Raw genomic sequence first — 13,557 nt, 5'->3', positions numbered from 1 at the left:
AAAATGAAGTGACAGGTTGCGGCAAAACAACGTTTGGTGCTTAAAAAGCTGCTGGGAAAGCAGTGATGGATCACTAAAAGACTCCTACGATTTGTGGCTAAAGCGGCTAGAAACACAACAATAACTCGATAAATCATGCCTGTTTTTGTTGTGTGTTGGTCTCAAAAAGTGGTCTGCAGTTGGGCAGGCATCTCGCCGAGACGTCATGCCATCGACCATCCCCTCCTCCTCCTGAGGACAGTCAGCTCATTTACTGCGTCACTATATAATCATTAAAATGATGCATATGAAACACCCAAATATGAAGTATTTGTGGTTTGGATAAATGTGCATTTTCTTCTGGGGACTGGACTGGCATTCGGGGTATGTTAGTTTCATTTTTGTACAGTCGAAGGAGGTGGAGACGTGCCATCTATCTTTATGCACAGTCTATGGTTTTGCATATTGTCATGCTACATTTTACCCAAAACCATGAATGTAAACCACATGGTGGTGCTGCATAAAAAGTCAGGGGATCATCAAAGTAACTGGTTCATCCTGTGGGAACCATGAATGTTTGCACGAAAACATCGAACAGCAGAAATGTTCAATAACTGCTGAGATATTTCAGTCTTAAAATGGTGGAAAGACAAAAACATTTTTATCCTCAGAGCCACTTTTCTATCCCTAGTTGCACAATTAAGTGAATAACTTTAATATGCCGAGAGCCAACAGCATTGTGTACAAATATGTTATTCTTACAGGAAAACCTGAGCCATGTTTTTCATTGTTGTTCCTTACTCTCATTGGTTATGCTAACATGTTACAGATGAGCTGCACTGCAGAGATTTCTGAGACGCTGTCGCTCTGCACTCATTAGGAACGGAGACACGGGCCTTAATCCTGTCCTTACAACAACAATATAAATCCTCCAGCACCTCGGTTAGACAATGCTGTGTGACGTCTCTACACTGCACTGATAAAGAAGCTGCTCCAGTCTCTGCAGCAAAGGATTTTCTCATCATTGGTGTTAAACGTTTGTTTCCCAAAATCTTGCAGGACACTGCAGGACTCTGAGACTCCCTCTGCTTCTGCTTTCACTCTGCCTCTACTCTTCCAATTTGGTTTCCACGTGCAGGGTTCACACACATTTTTACACATGAATTTCCAGGACTTTCCAGGACTTTAAGGCAACTTTTAAAGACCATACATTTCCCTGAAATGACCATCGAAACTCGTTATCAGTTCTTTTTCATGACTATATAATAGCTTTTTAAAATATATATTATTTTAAATAATAATGATATTCAGAACAGGATTAGAGCCAGAAATTTACATATAATTTAGGGACTGTTCGATATTTATTAGAGGGGAGGGTGGGTGCACAAAGGGGAAGACATGCCAAATTATTTTTTTAAACATTGGTGAGGGAACTGAGTTTTTTATTTTGGCTTTAGGGAAATGTTTTGTATTTATTTTCCTGTCCGTTTTTCAAGAAAACATGACGCAGTTTGGATATCGTATTTTCTTCAAACATTTTGGGCCATTTTTTTCTTAAAACATTTTTGGTGTTTTTGTTGTCTTTAATCGTTACCAGAAACTGCACCACTTGTTACAGCCAGAAGCTCCAAAAACAGAAATTATCAATGGATTTTTCAAATGTCAGATGGTACTTTAACACGTCATGTGTTATTATACAGGTTTGTGGAAAATAATTCCATGACTTTTCCAAATTTTTTCAAAACTTTGCCACTGGAAATAGCTATTTGCAAATTTCATGACTTTTTTATGACTGTATGAACCCCGTGCAGGACTCTGCAGGACTCTGGGACCCCCTCTGCTTCTGCTTTTATTCTCCCTCTATCCCTCTAATTAGGTTTCCACGAGTGTAAACAAACTGCAAAGACAATTAATATGACAGATATGTCATCCTGCAAGCAAAACACACAAATCAATGGCCGAGAATCATTTTGCCAACTTTAATTAAGTTCAAATACGCACAAAATAAAATGATTTTCCTTTCAATAACAGACCTGTTTTGTCCAACAGTCCAAAAAACAATATGTTGTTCAAGCTGTATGTGAGTCTGTGAGGTGTGGGACTATGACTCACCCGCCTGCCTGTCTGATAAGTCAGCAACCTGACACCGGGGAGCGAGGGGGGACGGAGGGTCAGAGCGGTCCACAGGGGACTTTCAAAATGCCATTATGAGCCGATGTGAGACAGCAGCTCCTCAGCGCTAAGCTAACCGACCCAGAGAGGAACTTGTGTTGTTTAGGAGAAAAGGGACTAATACAGGAAATGGCTCTACGACCCCCACCCCTCGGACCCCCTGACCACGGAGGGAATAAACTCTGAGCGCGCCCGCCACCAGGAAAAACAGGGGAAGTGAAGGTCACTGAGGTCAAATGGGACACTTAGCTAAAATACACCCCGGCCGTTACGGCTCTGATGTCACTGGGCTGTTTGACCCCGACCGGTGTGGGCCACCGGTTTTTAAAGCCTCACAAATTAGGAAGTTTCACAACATCCAGGCTGCTGGAGTAACGCTTGGTGAAAACTGCGGCTCTGCAGCAGAGACACTCGACTGGCTTCGCTTTGGGGCCACTTTTGCAAAATGACAGGAGGCCAGGGGCCAGTCGCATCAGCCCCATACACGTCTCTCAGATTTTAGATGTTTTTTAGAAACATTTTTATGTTTCTAGGATTTTAGGACTTTTGTAGGACTTTAGGACATTTAGGATAGGATATAGGATTTAAGGGCATTTCTGGGATTTTAGGCCTTTTTTGTTAGGATTTAAGGGCATTTATGGGATTTTTGGATATTTGTAGAATTTAAGTACATTTCTAGGATTTTAGTACATTTCTCAGATTGTAGGACATTTCTAGAATTTTAGCATGTTTCATGGATTTTAGGACGTTTCTTGGATTTTTAGGACTTTTCAAGGATCCTAGCACATTTCTTGGATTTCAGGACATTTCTAGGATTCTAGCATGTTTCTAGGATTTTAGGAAATTTCTAGGATTTTCCGACATTTCAAGATTTCTAGCACATTTCTCAGATTTAAGAACATTTCTCAGATTTAAGAACATTTCTCGGATTTTAGCACGTTTCTCGGATTTTAGCACGTTTCTCGGATTTTAGCACGTTTCTCGGATTTCTTTTCTAGGATTTTTTAGATGTCCTTCACTGGCACTTTTAGCTCTATTTTGATGCTGTTTTATGCACTCTGGCACCTCATGTATACTAAAAATACAAAAACAGTTCCCAGTGGGAATTACTTTATTTTTATTGTGAATTAGAAAATGGTTGAGGGGCCACTCAGCATTCTATTGAAAACCATATTTGGCCCACGGGCCGTAAGTTGAGCATCCCTGCTCTGCAGGAAGCAGAACAACCAGAGGCAGCTGGTCAAACCCTCTTCCAACAAATGTGTCTGTTTCGACAGCACGTTAAGAAAATACAGTACATTAACACCACTTAATCACTCATCATGTTCTAACTATAATTAAATTTTTTTGGACTCTAACGTTTTATAATGCATGTAAACATATTTGGAGAAAACTGAAAGCACCTGTAAAAGCTGCAGCAGTGAACTGGAGATGGTGTGAAGAGGTGACGTGTGCTTTACGGATCCGGCTGTCTCTGTTGTGCAGGTGAAGGTGACCCAGACCACCGAGGCCCACAAGGTGCCGCAGATCATCAACACGCTGCAGAGGGGAGACTACTTTGGAGAGAAAGCACTTATCAGGTAAAAACAAACATCAAACACCATCACAGCATGTCGTTTTAATCTGCTCCTGCCTTCTGATATTATGATGGAAATAAACAACTTAAATAGTGATGTCATGTTAATTTATATTACCCAAAAATCACAAATCTACAATCTAAACAACACAGAACACCCTCTATCATTAAGCCCTGGACTCAGATAAAGAAAAACCCCACTTACGGGGCCAGAATACAATACCTACCTGCTTTGTATTAAAAATAACGCGGTGAAGAAGGATGAAGGAGGGCTGCTGGTGAATATGCAGCTTTTCAAACATCTGCACTACAAGGCATTGTGTTGTATCAATAAGCCTGTAATCTGCTGTAAATGGATGCCTCGCAATTTATTCTGTGATTTCTGTCCAATGACAAAACTGCAGACCCCAGCTTTAGATCAGCCAACACACGCTGATAATCCTAAAATTATCACCAATCAGTGAGAGAGGTCAGAGAAGTGTGTGTTTATGTGTGTGATGATCTTTTGTCTCTCTCAGTGATGATGTCAGGTCGGCTAATATCATCGCCGATGAGAACGGGGTGGAGTGCCTCGTCATCGACAGAGAGTGAGTATTCTGACATTTGAAGTGCAGTTTTCTGGACACCCACAAAATATTGTTCACTCTGTAACAGATTTACAGTTATTAGGAGCAGCTCATGTTTTAACTGAGTGAAAAAACAGAGATAAGAGTGTTTTGTGTGGTGCTTCTGAAGGCAGCATTATGTTGTGCTTCTCGAATCTTTAGCCTTACTATACAAAGTGTTGTCGCCTGAATTATCATAATGTTGCAAACACAGAGTTTTCTTTCATAATCAGTTCTGACAAATGTGTGAACGCCATCTGAAAATGCCAGTTTCGATTTGTCCTGCCATCTCCCCGCAGTCTCATGGGATTAACAACATCTACATCTACTCTATCAGACGCTTACAGCAGAGTATTCTGATATCTGTCAGCTGCTGTCAACAGTAGGCGGGTTCCCATGTTCCCATTAACAAACTGTGAAAATTGAAATTGCAAATATAAAGTCACCTGATGGAAACACGTCAATTTCGGAAAAAAGAATTTACTTAATTTTGTGAACGTATTGTCACGTTAAAATGGCAAGTGAAATGAACTTGTTTCTTTAAGTTAGTCTGACTTAACTGAAGTTTACTCATTAGAATTTGGGGATCCGACTGCCGGAGATGTTTGTAAATTTATAAGTAATTCCATCAAACAATGCATATTAAGTATGCTTTGAACTGCAACAAACAAAAGGACAGCAGGTGGGTTTCTATTAACCCTAAAACTGCAGAAACTGAAATTGCAAATATAAAATATGTCTAATGGAAACACAGAAATTTCAGAAAACAAATTCCCATATATCTCAAAGAAGTTTTTACACTTGCATGAGGTGGTATTTCAGCTGATTCGAAAACCCATATTTTGCAAAACTGCAATGGAAACACTTTTTTTTTGCTTACATAGGTCAAATTACTTTCCTCATGATGCAGCAGGAGCTACAAGAGCTGTTATTGCATCACATAACTCTTCAAAAGTTGAGCAGATCATCCGGAAGTTTTGAATCCACAATTCCTCTGTGAAATTTTGGACTATCGGCTCCCAGAAATCCCTCATACTTGGCCGCTCCCACGTATAAGGGACTTGTCTTTCCATTATCGCTCAGGTAACACACCTACGTCCACTGGAAATAATGACGGCTAGTGTGATGGCTGCAATAGAAATAACCCTGCTAATGTTTTGAACATCCATCACCATGGTTACTGGGATGTTATCACCAGAGGAGAAGTCACATAACATCACAGTCATCTCACAGTTGTGTTTGTCGACATTTCGAAAGTATCGCTGAAGTTTTGCACATATTTGTTATGGAAACCCGCCTACTGCGTGATAAACTGTGCGCTCTGATTTCCTTCATGTCAGTTAAATCATCGTTGGGGTCATGAAGTCGCATGGTTGACGTGCTGTTGTTGTTTTTCAGGACATTTGATCAGACGGTGGGCACCTTCAACGAGCTGCAGAAATACCTCCAAGGCTACGTGGCGACACTCGATCGTGATGACAAGAAGAGACACGCCCGGTAGGTGCAGCGCCGTGTGCTCAGGACAGAATGGTGACTGAAAAGCAATAGAAAAAAACTTTTGTTCGAATAAAAAAGTACAAATCTTTGCATCATAAATATCATAATGCAGTGAAAATACCATCCTAACATACCTGCAGTTCTCATGTTCTCATACTGATACTTGGTTGGTTGGCCCGTCCCCTCTGTCTCCGTCCAGGAGGTCGGTGTCCCGCCACCAGAGCCAGCCGCTGTCGCCGGACGTCATCCAGCTGAAGGAAATGGTGTCTGTGTTTCCGTCATCGAGGCCCTTCGACCACCTGGAGGTCGTCGCTACTCTCGGGGTCGGCGGGTTTGGACGAGTAGAACTGGTGAGAACTGAAGTTACAAAATGTCATTGCTTATTCATTTAGTCTAAAAACAAAATAAAAATAAAATGAAGTAAAAAAAAACCTCATTGCCATTTAAAGGTTATCTAGCTGTTGTTTATTACGACTGATTTTTTAGACATTTTTCTTCAGAGTCTGGTATAAATGTGACTCTGCAGTAAATAACATGAAATACAAAAGAACATAAAGGTGATTAAAAGTCAAAATTAACAAACTATACCAAACAACCATATTAAAGGGACAGTTTGGGTCTTTTGAGGTGGAGCAGCATGAGATACAATTATCCCTTTAACCCTGTGAAACCTGGATCAACATCAGTTTTCTCGTGCTGTCACGAGCATTTAAACATTGAAACCTGATTAAATTGGTTTGATTTCATGAATCAGCAACATGGCATGAAATGTTCCACAGATTGCAAAGAGAAAAGTGTAAAAGATGACAAGGAAATGACTTGAAAATTATCTTTCAGAAAAAAAGAGAGAATTCATTAGATTAATTAACATTATATTATTTTATTGCATGTCTGTCTGCCCTGGAAGACGGATCCCGTCTACCATTTTTTTCCTGATTCTTTTTTTTTTTCTTTTACATATTTAAGTTTTTTTGGAGGGGAGTTTTTTCCTTAGTTTCTGTAAAGGTCTAAGGACACCAGGGTGTAAATAAAATTTAAAAATTAAAATTTAACTGAAACACTTAACACTTATAAATTATTTGTTTTTATTTTAGCAATTTTTTCAGGTAATTTCCTGATGATTTTTCTTCTAAAGTTACGCAATTTTCTTGTAACTTTTTTTCCCCACTTTCTTGCTATTTGTTGGTAGTTTCTTGTTAGGGTGCTCATTGCCTTCTTTCCATTAGAAATGAAGTCATTTTTTCTCAGATTCAGAGGGTTAATTACAGCTGTGATTTTCCTGCTGTGATGAGAGGAAAAGTCTGATTAATGTCAGTCTCGTTGTAATTTCCCTCCTGCAGGTGAAGGTGAAGGGCCGCGACATCACCTTCGCTCTAAAGGTCATCAAGAAGAAGCACGTGGTGGACAACAGGCAGGAGGAGCACATCCACTCGGAGAGGAAGATCCTCGCCGAGGCTCGCTCGCCGTTTGTCGTCAAGTCAGTCCTGCTGCTCAGCCTCTGAACCCGTTTCTATTTTTTATGCCTCGTGATGAAGCTCTGCTCCATCAGAGTGAGAAAACAGTGCGGCGCTTATTAGTTTTTGATGAGATCACAGTTGAGGCCTGGAGCAGATTACATCTTCTCAGTGGGGCAGGATGGCAGGGGATATTAAGATGTCCGCCGTGAAAATGTAGTTATTTGTTATGAAACATTGCAGCGGCAGCTTTTTTTGGCCTTTCTTGAGATTACAGTGATCCAATTTCAGCGCGCGCAGCGGCAGAAACACAGATATTAAAGCCATTCTTCACCCTCTGAGACGCTCCTCCTGTTGACCTCCTCTTCATACACTCCATGTGTTTATTCCACCTTTTCTCACGTGTTTTAACGATTATCTCTTCAAATTTTTAATCTGTTTTCAAGACTGATGCACGGTGATCTAAGATTTGAGACTTCGCTGGGCGACAGTGTGGTGGAGCGGTTAACGTCCGCTCTGCCGTCTCCGGTGTCTCTGATGTTGAATGTGAACACGCTCTCAGGCTGCTATGAGCAATTTACTCTGGAAGCATCTCCACAAGGGTCAATTAAAGTCACATTAGTTCACAAATGAAGCAATAATTTGAGCACTAATGACTTTAAATGTATCAAAGTACAGAGCAATAACAACCACCGAGGCTGCATTGATTCATTTAAGCGTCCTGCTTACTGTTTATGATCTTCCCCTGCTGCTTTCTTATATGCAGATATATCAGTTTAAGGTATAAAAAGTGGCAAATTAAGCACGAGAAATGCTTTTAAGACAAACGAAAGCTGATGTGGACCATTTAGGAAAGTGATTTTTAAATGTGATTGCTTTCTACAGTTTTAAAGGATTAATATTCTAAAAATTAATGAATATTTTATACTTATGATTAGGACTGATATTAGTTAAAAAAAATAAACTCAACAAAAGTAGAAAATCATATTAATGTAGAATATTTTTATAGCCTGATTTGGAAATTGCACTTTGCATGCATATTGGTTACTACACAAAAAAATAAGAATTTATAAAAATCAAATCAATGCAGATCTTCAAAAAAAATCTACTTTGCATGTAGTATATTGCAAATATTTTTTTCAACTAAAAACATAGTAGCATTATGACAGAAAAACTGGCATTTAAATATATAATATTGTCAAAATTAAATAATATTTGATATTCATGATTAGGACTGATGTTAGCTGAAAAACAGACTCAACAAAAGTAGAAAATAATATCAATGTATAATGTTTTTTAAAGCTTGATTTAAAAAGCTCATTTTGTATTATAATATAATATTAAAGCGGGCCCAAATGGTTAACTAAGCTAAATAAAATATTTAAAAGATTAAAATATTCAATTGTATATTTTATTTTTCTGCAGTAATGGCATTCATGTTTGTTTTTTGAGGTATTTAAAATGTCTTAAAACTCCTTAAATTTGTTCTTAAAAATGTGCAGACACGCTGACAGAGCAGCGCAGGTATTGTTCTGTTTGCATGATGGTGAAAACTTAAAAGCTGAACTTGTCTGTGCTTCTCTTCCTGCAGGCTGTATCGCACCTTTAAGGATAACAAGTATGTGTACATGCTGCTGGAGGCCTGTCTGGGTGGAGAGATCTGGAGTCTGCTCAGAGACAGGTACGAGAAAACCTAAAAAAACATTTATATTTCCGTCTCTAAAATACTGTCCTTTCCACAGCGTCGCCACTTAATTTCTGGCTCGCTGTATAAAGTGAAGGCATTACAGTTTTTTCTGCTGAGGGACTGGCAGGTCCACTCGACATAAATCACTGAATAAAAGCTGCCTGCGACTGTGTTCAGGTGCATCTGCGTAATGAGACTGCCGCTCAGCGCTCAGGGTCTGACCCCGCCTGTTGCAAAAAGTTTAAATGAGACTTTCCCGTCTTTAGGGGGAGTTTTGATGAGCCCACTGCCAAATTCTGCGTCGGCTGTGTCACAGAGGCGTTCGATTACCTCCACCGCAAAGGCGTCCTCTACAGAGACCTGAAGCCTGAGAATCTCATGCTGGATACCGAAGGATACATCAAACTGGTGAGGCTGAACTTATTCTGTCTAAAAACACGGAAAAACTGCACGCCTGGCAGGATGTTTTGCTCAAATTAATCTGATCGAGTGTGGTTGATAATTATCCTTAACTTAAAAAAAAGTCTGCGGCTTTAAGGTCACAAAGTTTTAAAAAGTTCTCTTTTATCTTTCATGTATTTCATTGAATGTAGTTTTTTTGACTGAAGCACTTGTAGATGACAAAGATGAATCTATGTATTTTTCAGGGTTATTTTAGGTGTAATGTATAAAAAGGCCTAAATGGCTTCTTAGGTTCATTTTTAAATGAACCTGAAAATTTATTTTAAAAATTAAAAAAAACAGGAAAAAGAAAGTCAAAAACAAAAAATGAAATGACTTGATAAAAAGGTCTTAAAAATAATAATTCAGTGACATCATTTTAAATATGTAATGATGATAATTATATAGTCTTTATATAGCTTTTCCTGTTTTTTTTCTTTTGAAATTTTTTTACTAAATCTACATTTAAAAAATAAAAATCCTTTACCAGTTGCAGATTGCCTTTTTTCCGTTTTTGGAAGAAATCCTACCAACTAATTCAGGGTTCAAAGCTTTAAATAAAATAAATCTAAAAGCAGCAAAAGAAACGTGATGTTGTTAGAATTTAAAACGGTTAATTGAGAAACTTTGCATCCACAGGTTGACTTTGGATTTGCAAAGAAAATCCGATGCGGCCAAAAGACGTGGACCTTCTGCGGGACTCCGGAGTACGTGGCCCCTGAGATCATCCTCAACAAGGGCCACAACTTCAGCGTGGACTTCTGGTCTCTGGGCATCCTGGTGTTCGAGCTGCTTACCGGCAGGTCAGTGCACGTGGTCGTCCGTGCTTCCAGTAAAGCACCTGATAATCATCCGTCCTCCGCCTATCACGTCAAACTGCTTCCTGATTTGCGGTAATTGTTGTGAGCTGAGTGCTGCTGAGAAGCTTCACTCCAGCAGAGCTCAAGTGAATCAAAGAAATTCAATATCTGCCTCGTTTTCTCCGCTCCGCAGTCCTCCGTTCTCAGGGAGCGACCAGATGATGACGTACACTTTCATCCTGAAGGGAATCGAGAAGATGGACTTCCCCAAGAAGATCACAAAGAGACCCGAGGACCTCATACGCAAACTGTGCAGGTACAAGATCACACGGCAGGACGGCGCTCAAAACTGAAGCTGGAAAATCCTCAAAACCACCAGCCACCAAACTCTGAAATCTTAGGCTACAATAAAATCTTCAAGTTAATCTTAATTTAGATATTTCGGAAACCACTTGCATTGAAAAAAGAAGTTCAATCTAACTATGAGTTTTAGATTCTGTGTGTTAACATCTAATGTTAAAATATAGACGTATTTACTTCTGAAACCTGGAATGACATCAGTTTTCTTGTCAGGTGTTATTTACAAGTCTTTTACATGCATTTAAACCTGTGACACACGAACAAACTGGATTATTTCTTTGGAAAACATGGCTAACAGGTCATGAGCAACTTTCTGAGAAATGTTCCACAAATTGCAAGAAATAAAGGAAAAGAAAATGACCACAAAGCTTCTCTAAACAATAGAGAAAGAAATTGTTGGAATAATAATAAAAAATGTTCAGAAAACTATATTATATAAATATAATAAAAATATACTTTTTTATTTTAGTAATAATTAGCACTTTAATTAATTAATTTATTTATTTATGTTATTTTGATTATTTTGTTGTTGTTTTAACTGTTTTTATCTTTATTTTATTATGATTATTATTTTTATTATTATTATTATTATTTTTTTACATTTTCTCTTTTTTGTTGCTAAATTTCAGGTACCTTCCATGCTTTTGAAAGAAATCAAGACAATTTGCTCAAGTTTTTGCAAATTCTGTGAAGTTGTTTCAACTTCAAAATGAAAAGTGAAATGAACTTGTTCTTCATAAGTGTTAGCCACTTATATAAGCCAGGTTGCTCTAATTCAACTGAAGAGTTGTGTTTCATTTTCAAAGTAAATGGTTTCCGAGATTTTTTTTTTAAGATCAGCTCCTCAGATTTTGCCGTGCAGAACAATCCACCCAAACAACAAAACTGGCTCAAAACACTCATTCCTCCCCTCTGATCTACTTCACAGGCGAAATCCCTCAGAGCGACTGGGCAACCTGAAAAATGGAATAACTGATATCAAGAAGCACAGGTAAGACGGGACTGACTCACTCTGCAGCTGATCTCAGAGGGAAGATTAGCCGAGCTTTTAGCACTTACTGAACATTATGAACGTGGGCAGCGGTTTACGACCTCGGCGATTAGATAATCACTGAACACACTGTACACGAGCAGTGGAGGCAAAACATACTCAAAGAGCTTATCACATTACTGGAAAAATGTCCCTTTAATAATCACTTACTTACTGTGTGTTACCATGAATTTGTGAGGAAAAATTGTATTTTTCTCGCATGCGTTCATGGAAAAATGGACAATCCAAAATAGGCAAACCTTCCTCAAGAACTGAAGTTATCGGTAACTGTGTCAAACAAAACTATATCAAAACACTCGTTTGCAAACCGTCACAAAACTGCTGCAGGATAATCTAATTCTCATTTAATGCAGTCATAGCTCAGTACCTCCCAAACACTAAAAAAATCACATTGATCTCATGCAGGTCAGTGCAGACAGTCACACGCACAGATAAATGGCATGCCTGGGTATGCATGTGCATTTGATATCTGCGCAGGTGGAGCTCATTTACTGATGCATGCTTAGGCACAATCAGGGTGTGCTCCTCATATGGAGGTGCTTAACCCTTAGGGACTGTTTGCCGCATTTTACACGCTTTTCATTCTTCTTTTTTTGATAATTTTGGCTGTGTTCATGCATATGGAATACATTTTGGCAAGATTGTGTATTTTTGTTTAATTTTGGAATATCCAACTGAGCTCCTACAATAAGTCTAAAATACACTGTGGAAACTAAACTGTTAGATTCAGACTGTTACGGTCAAAAACTGTCATTCAAACTGACAGTTTTGATCCCACAGACGTCAAAGCAGAAAAACATGCACTGTATTATTTTTGGGTGTCATTCTGGGCTTTTGACTTGGAATTTGTAATTTTTACTTTTTTCTACCTGATGACACTATTTTTACCATATTTTGCACATGATAAACATACATGCTATTTCCACTAGTTGCACTGTCACAATCAGTGTTGCTGCAAATCATTGACATATCGCAGGCTGTGATATTTAAAAATAAAAAAAGATTCTACTTTTACGCAACCATACTTTAGTATATGAAAAATTATTTCATTTTTGTGATTTTTTTTCTCATTTAAAATCATAGTGGCATCATGACAAAAACCTGACATTTAAAGGGTTAAATTTCTGAAAATTAATGAATATTTAATATTTATGATTAAGACTGGTGTTGGTTTAAAAAGTAAATTCAGTGAAAGTAGAAAATAATATTAATGTATAACACTTTCTAAAGCTTGATTTTGAAAAGTGCATTTTCCACACAGAGTGTGTGTAATATTAAAGCGAGCCCTAAAGGTTGGCTATTGTAACATTGTAAACTGCGTTTGGTAATTATTGAGCATACGACTGGATAAATGAGACTTGGAATATACTGCATGAGTTGTGTGAGTGACCTTGGGCCTTATTTGATTCATACTTTCAGCCAAAAACATCCACAGGAGCAAACGGGGTCAGGTTCAGGGCAAACGTTCACTAAAGTTCCTCAGTAACACTGTGACGTCTGAGGGGGACACTGGTCCAGGAAGGTGCAGGCGTCAAGCTGTGAACATTTGTCTCGATGTGTGTGTGCAGGCAGAGTCAGATGTACTCACAGACATGTTTTTCTGTGCTTCGTAATGTGTCTGAAGGTGGTTTAACGGCTTCAACTGGGAGGGACTGAAGGCGAGGACTTTACCATCTCCTCTGAAAAGAGAAGTAAGCGCAGATATTTACACAAACTTGCACAACTAGGAGTCTTTGCAAGCTCTGCGTCAAATAAATACAATGACAGGAAAGCACAGGTACAGATTTAGCTTTTTTAACTGTAAAAAGTTGCAGTGAAAGACTCCACTCATTTGTATGTAAATATAAACATTTTAAATATCAGGATTAGATTTTTCTGTTGAGCTTTTAAGTTTTGCATGAGTCTGTCCTGGTGCAGGCAACTACTGTAAAACTT

At 38.6% G+C, this 13,557-nt stretch overlaps 1 protein-coding gene across 1 annotated transcript in view; it reads left to right on the top strand.

Moving 5' to 3' along the window:
• prkg2 (protein kinase cGMP-dependent 2) overlaps positions 1-13,557 on the top strand; it is a 36,940-nt gene that overhangs the window by 23,044 nt on the left and 339 nt on the right. The window contains exons 8-18 of the mRNA XM_088076338.1: positions 3,637-3,731; positions 4,246-4,314; positions 5,731-5,829; positions 6,029-6,179; positions 7,170-7,306; positions 8,875-8,964; positions 9,237-9,378; positions 10,051-10,214; positions 10,405-10,527; positions 11,500-11,562; positions 13,247-13,313. Of these exons, the coding sequence (XP_087932464.1) occupies positions 3,637-3,731; positions 4,246-4,314; positions 5,731-5,829; positions 6,029-6,179; positions 7,170-7,306; positions 8,875-8,964; positions 9,237-9,378; positions 10,051-10,214; positions 10,405-10,527; positions 11,500-11,562; positions 13,247-13,313 (1,200 nt within the window). The remainder of the gene's footprint in view (positions 1-3,636; positions 3,732-4,245; positions 4,315-5,730; positions 5,830-6,028; positions 6,180-7,169; positions 7,307-8,874; positions 8,965-9,236; positions 9,379-10,050; positions 10,215-10,404; positions 10,528-11,499; positions 11,563-13,246; positions 13,314-13,557) is intronic.

The sequence above is a fragment of the Plectropomus leopardus genome, chromosome 4 (assembly GCF_026936395.1).
Source record: "Plectropomus leopardus strain MGB_pleo_1.0 chromosome 4, ASM2693639v1, whole genome shotgun sequence".
In the NCBI taxonomy this organism is placed as follows: domain Eukaryota; kingdom Metazoa; phylum Chordata; class Actinopteri; order Perciformes; family Serranidae; genus Plectropomus; species Plectropomus leopardus.
The sequence above is the reverse complement of the archived record's forward strand: the minus strand, read 5'-3'. Positions and strand labels throughout refer to the sequence as shown.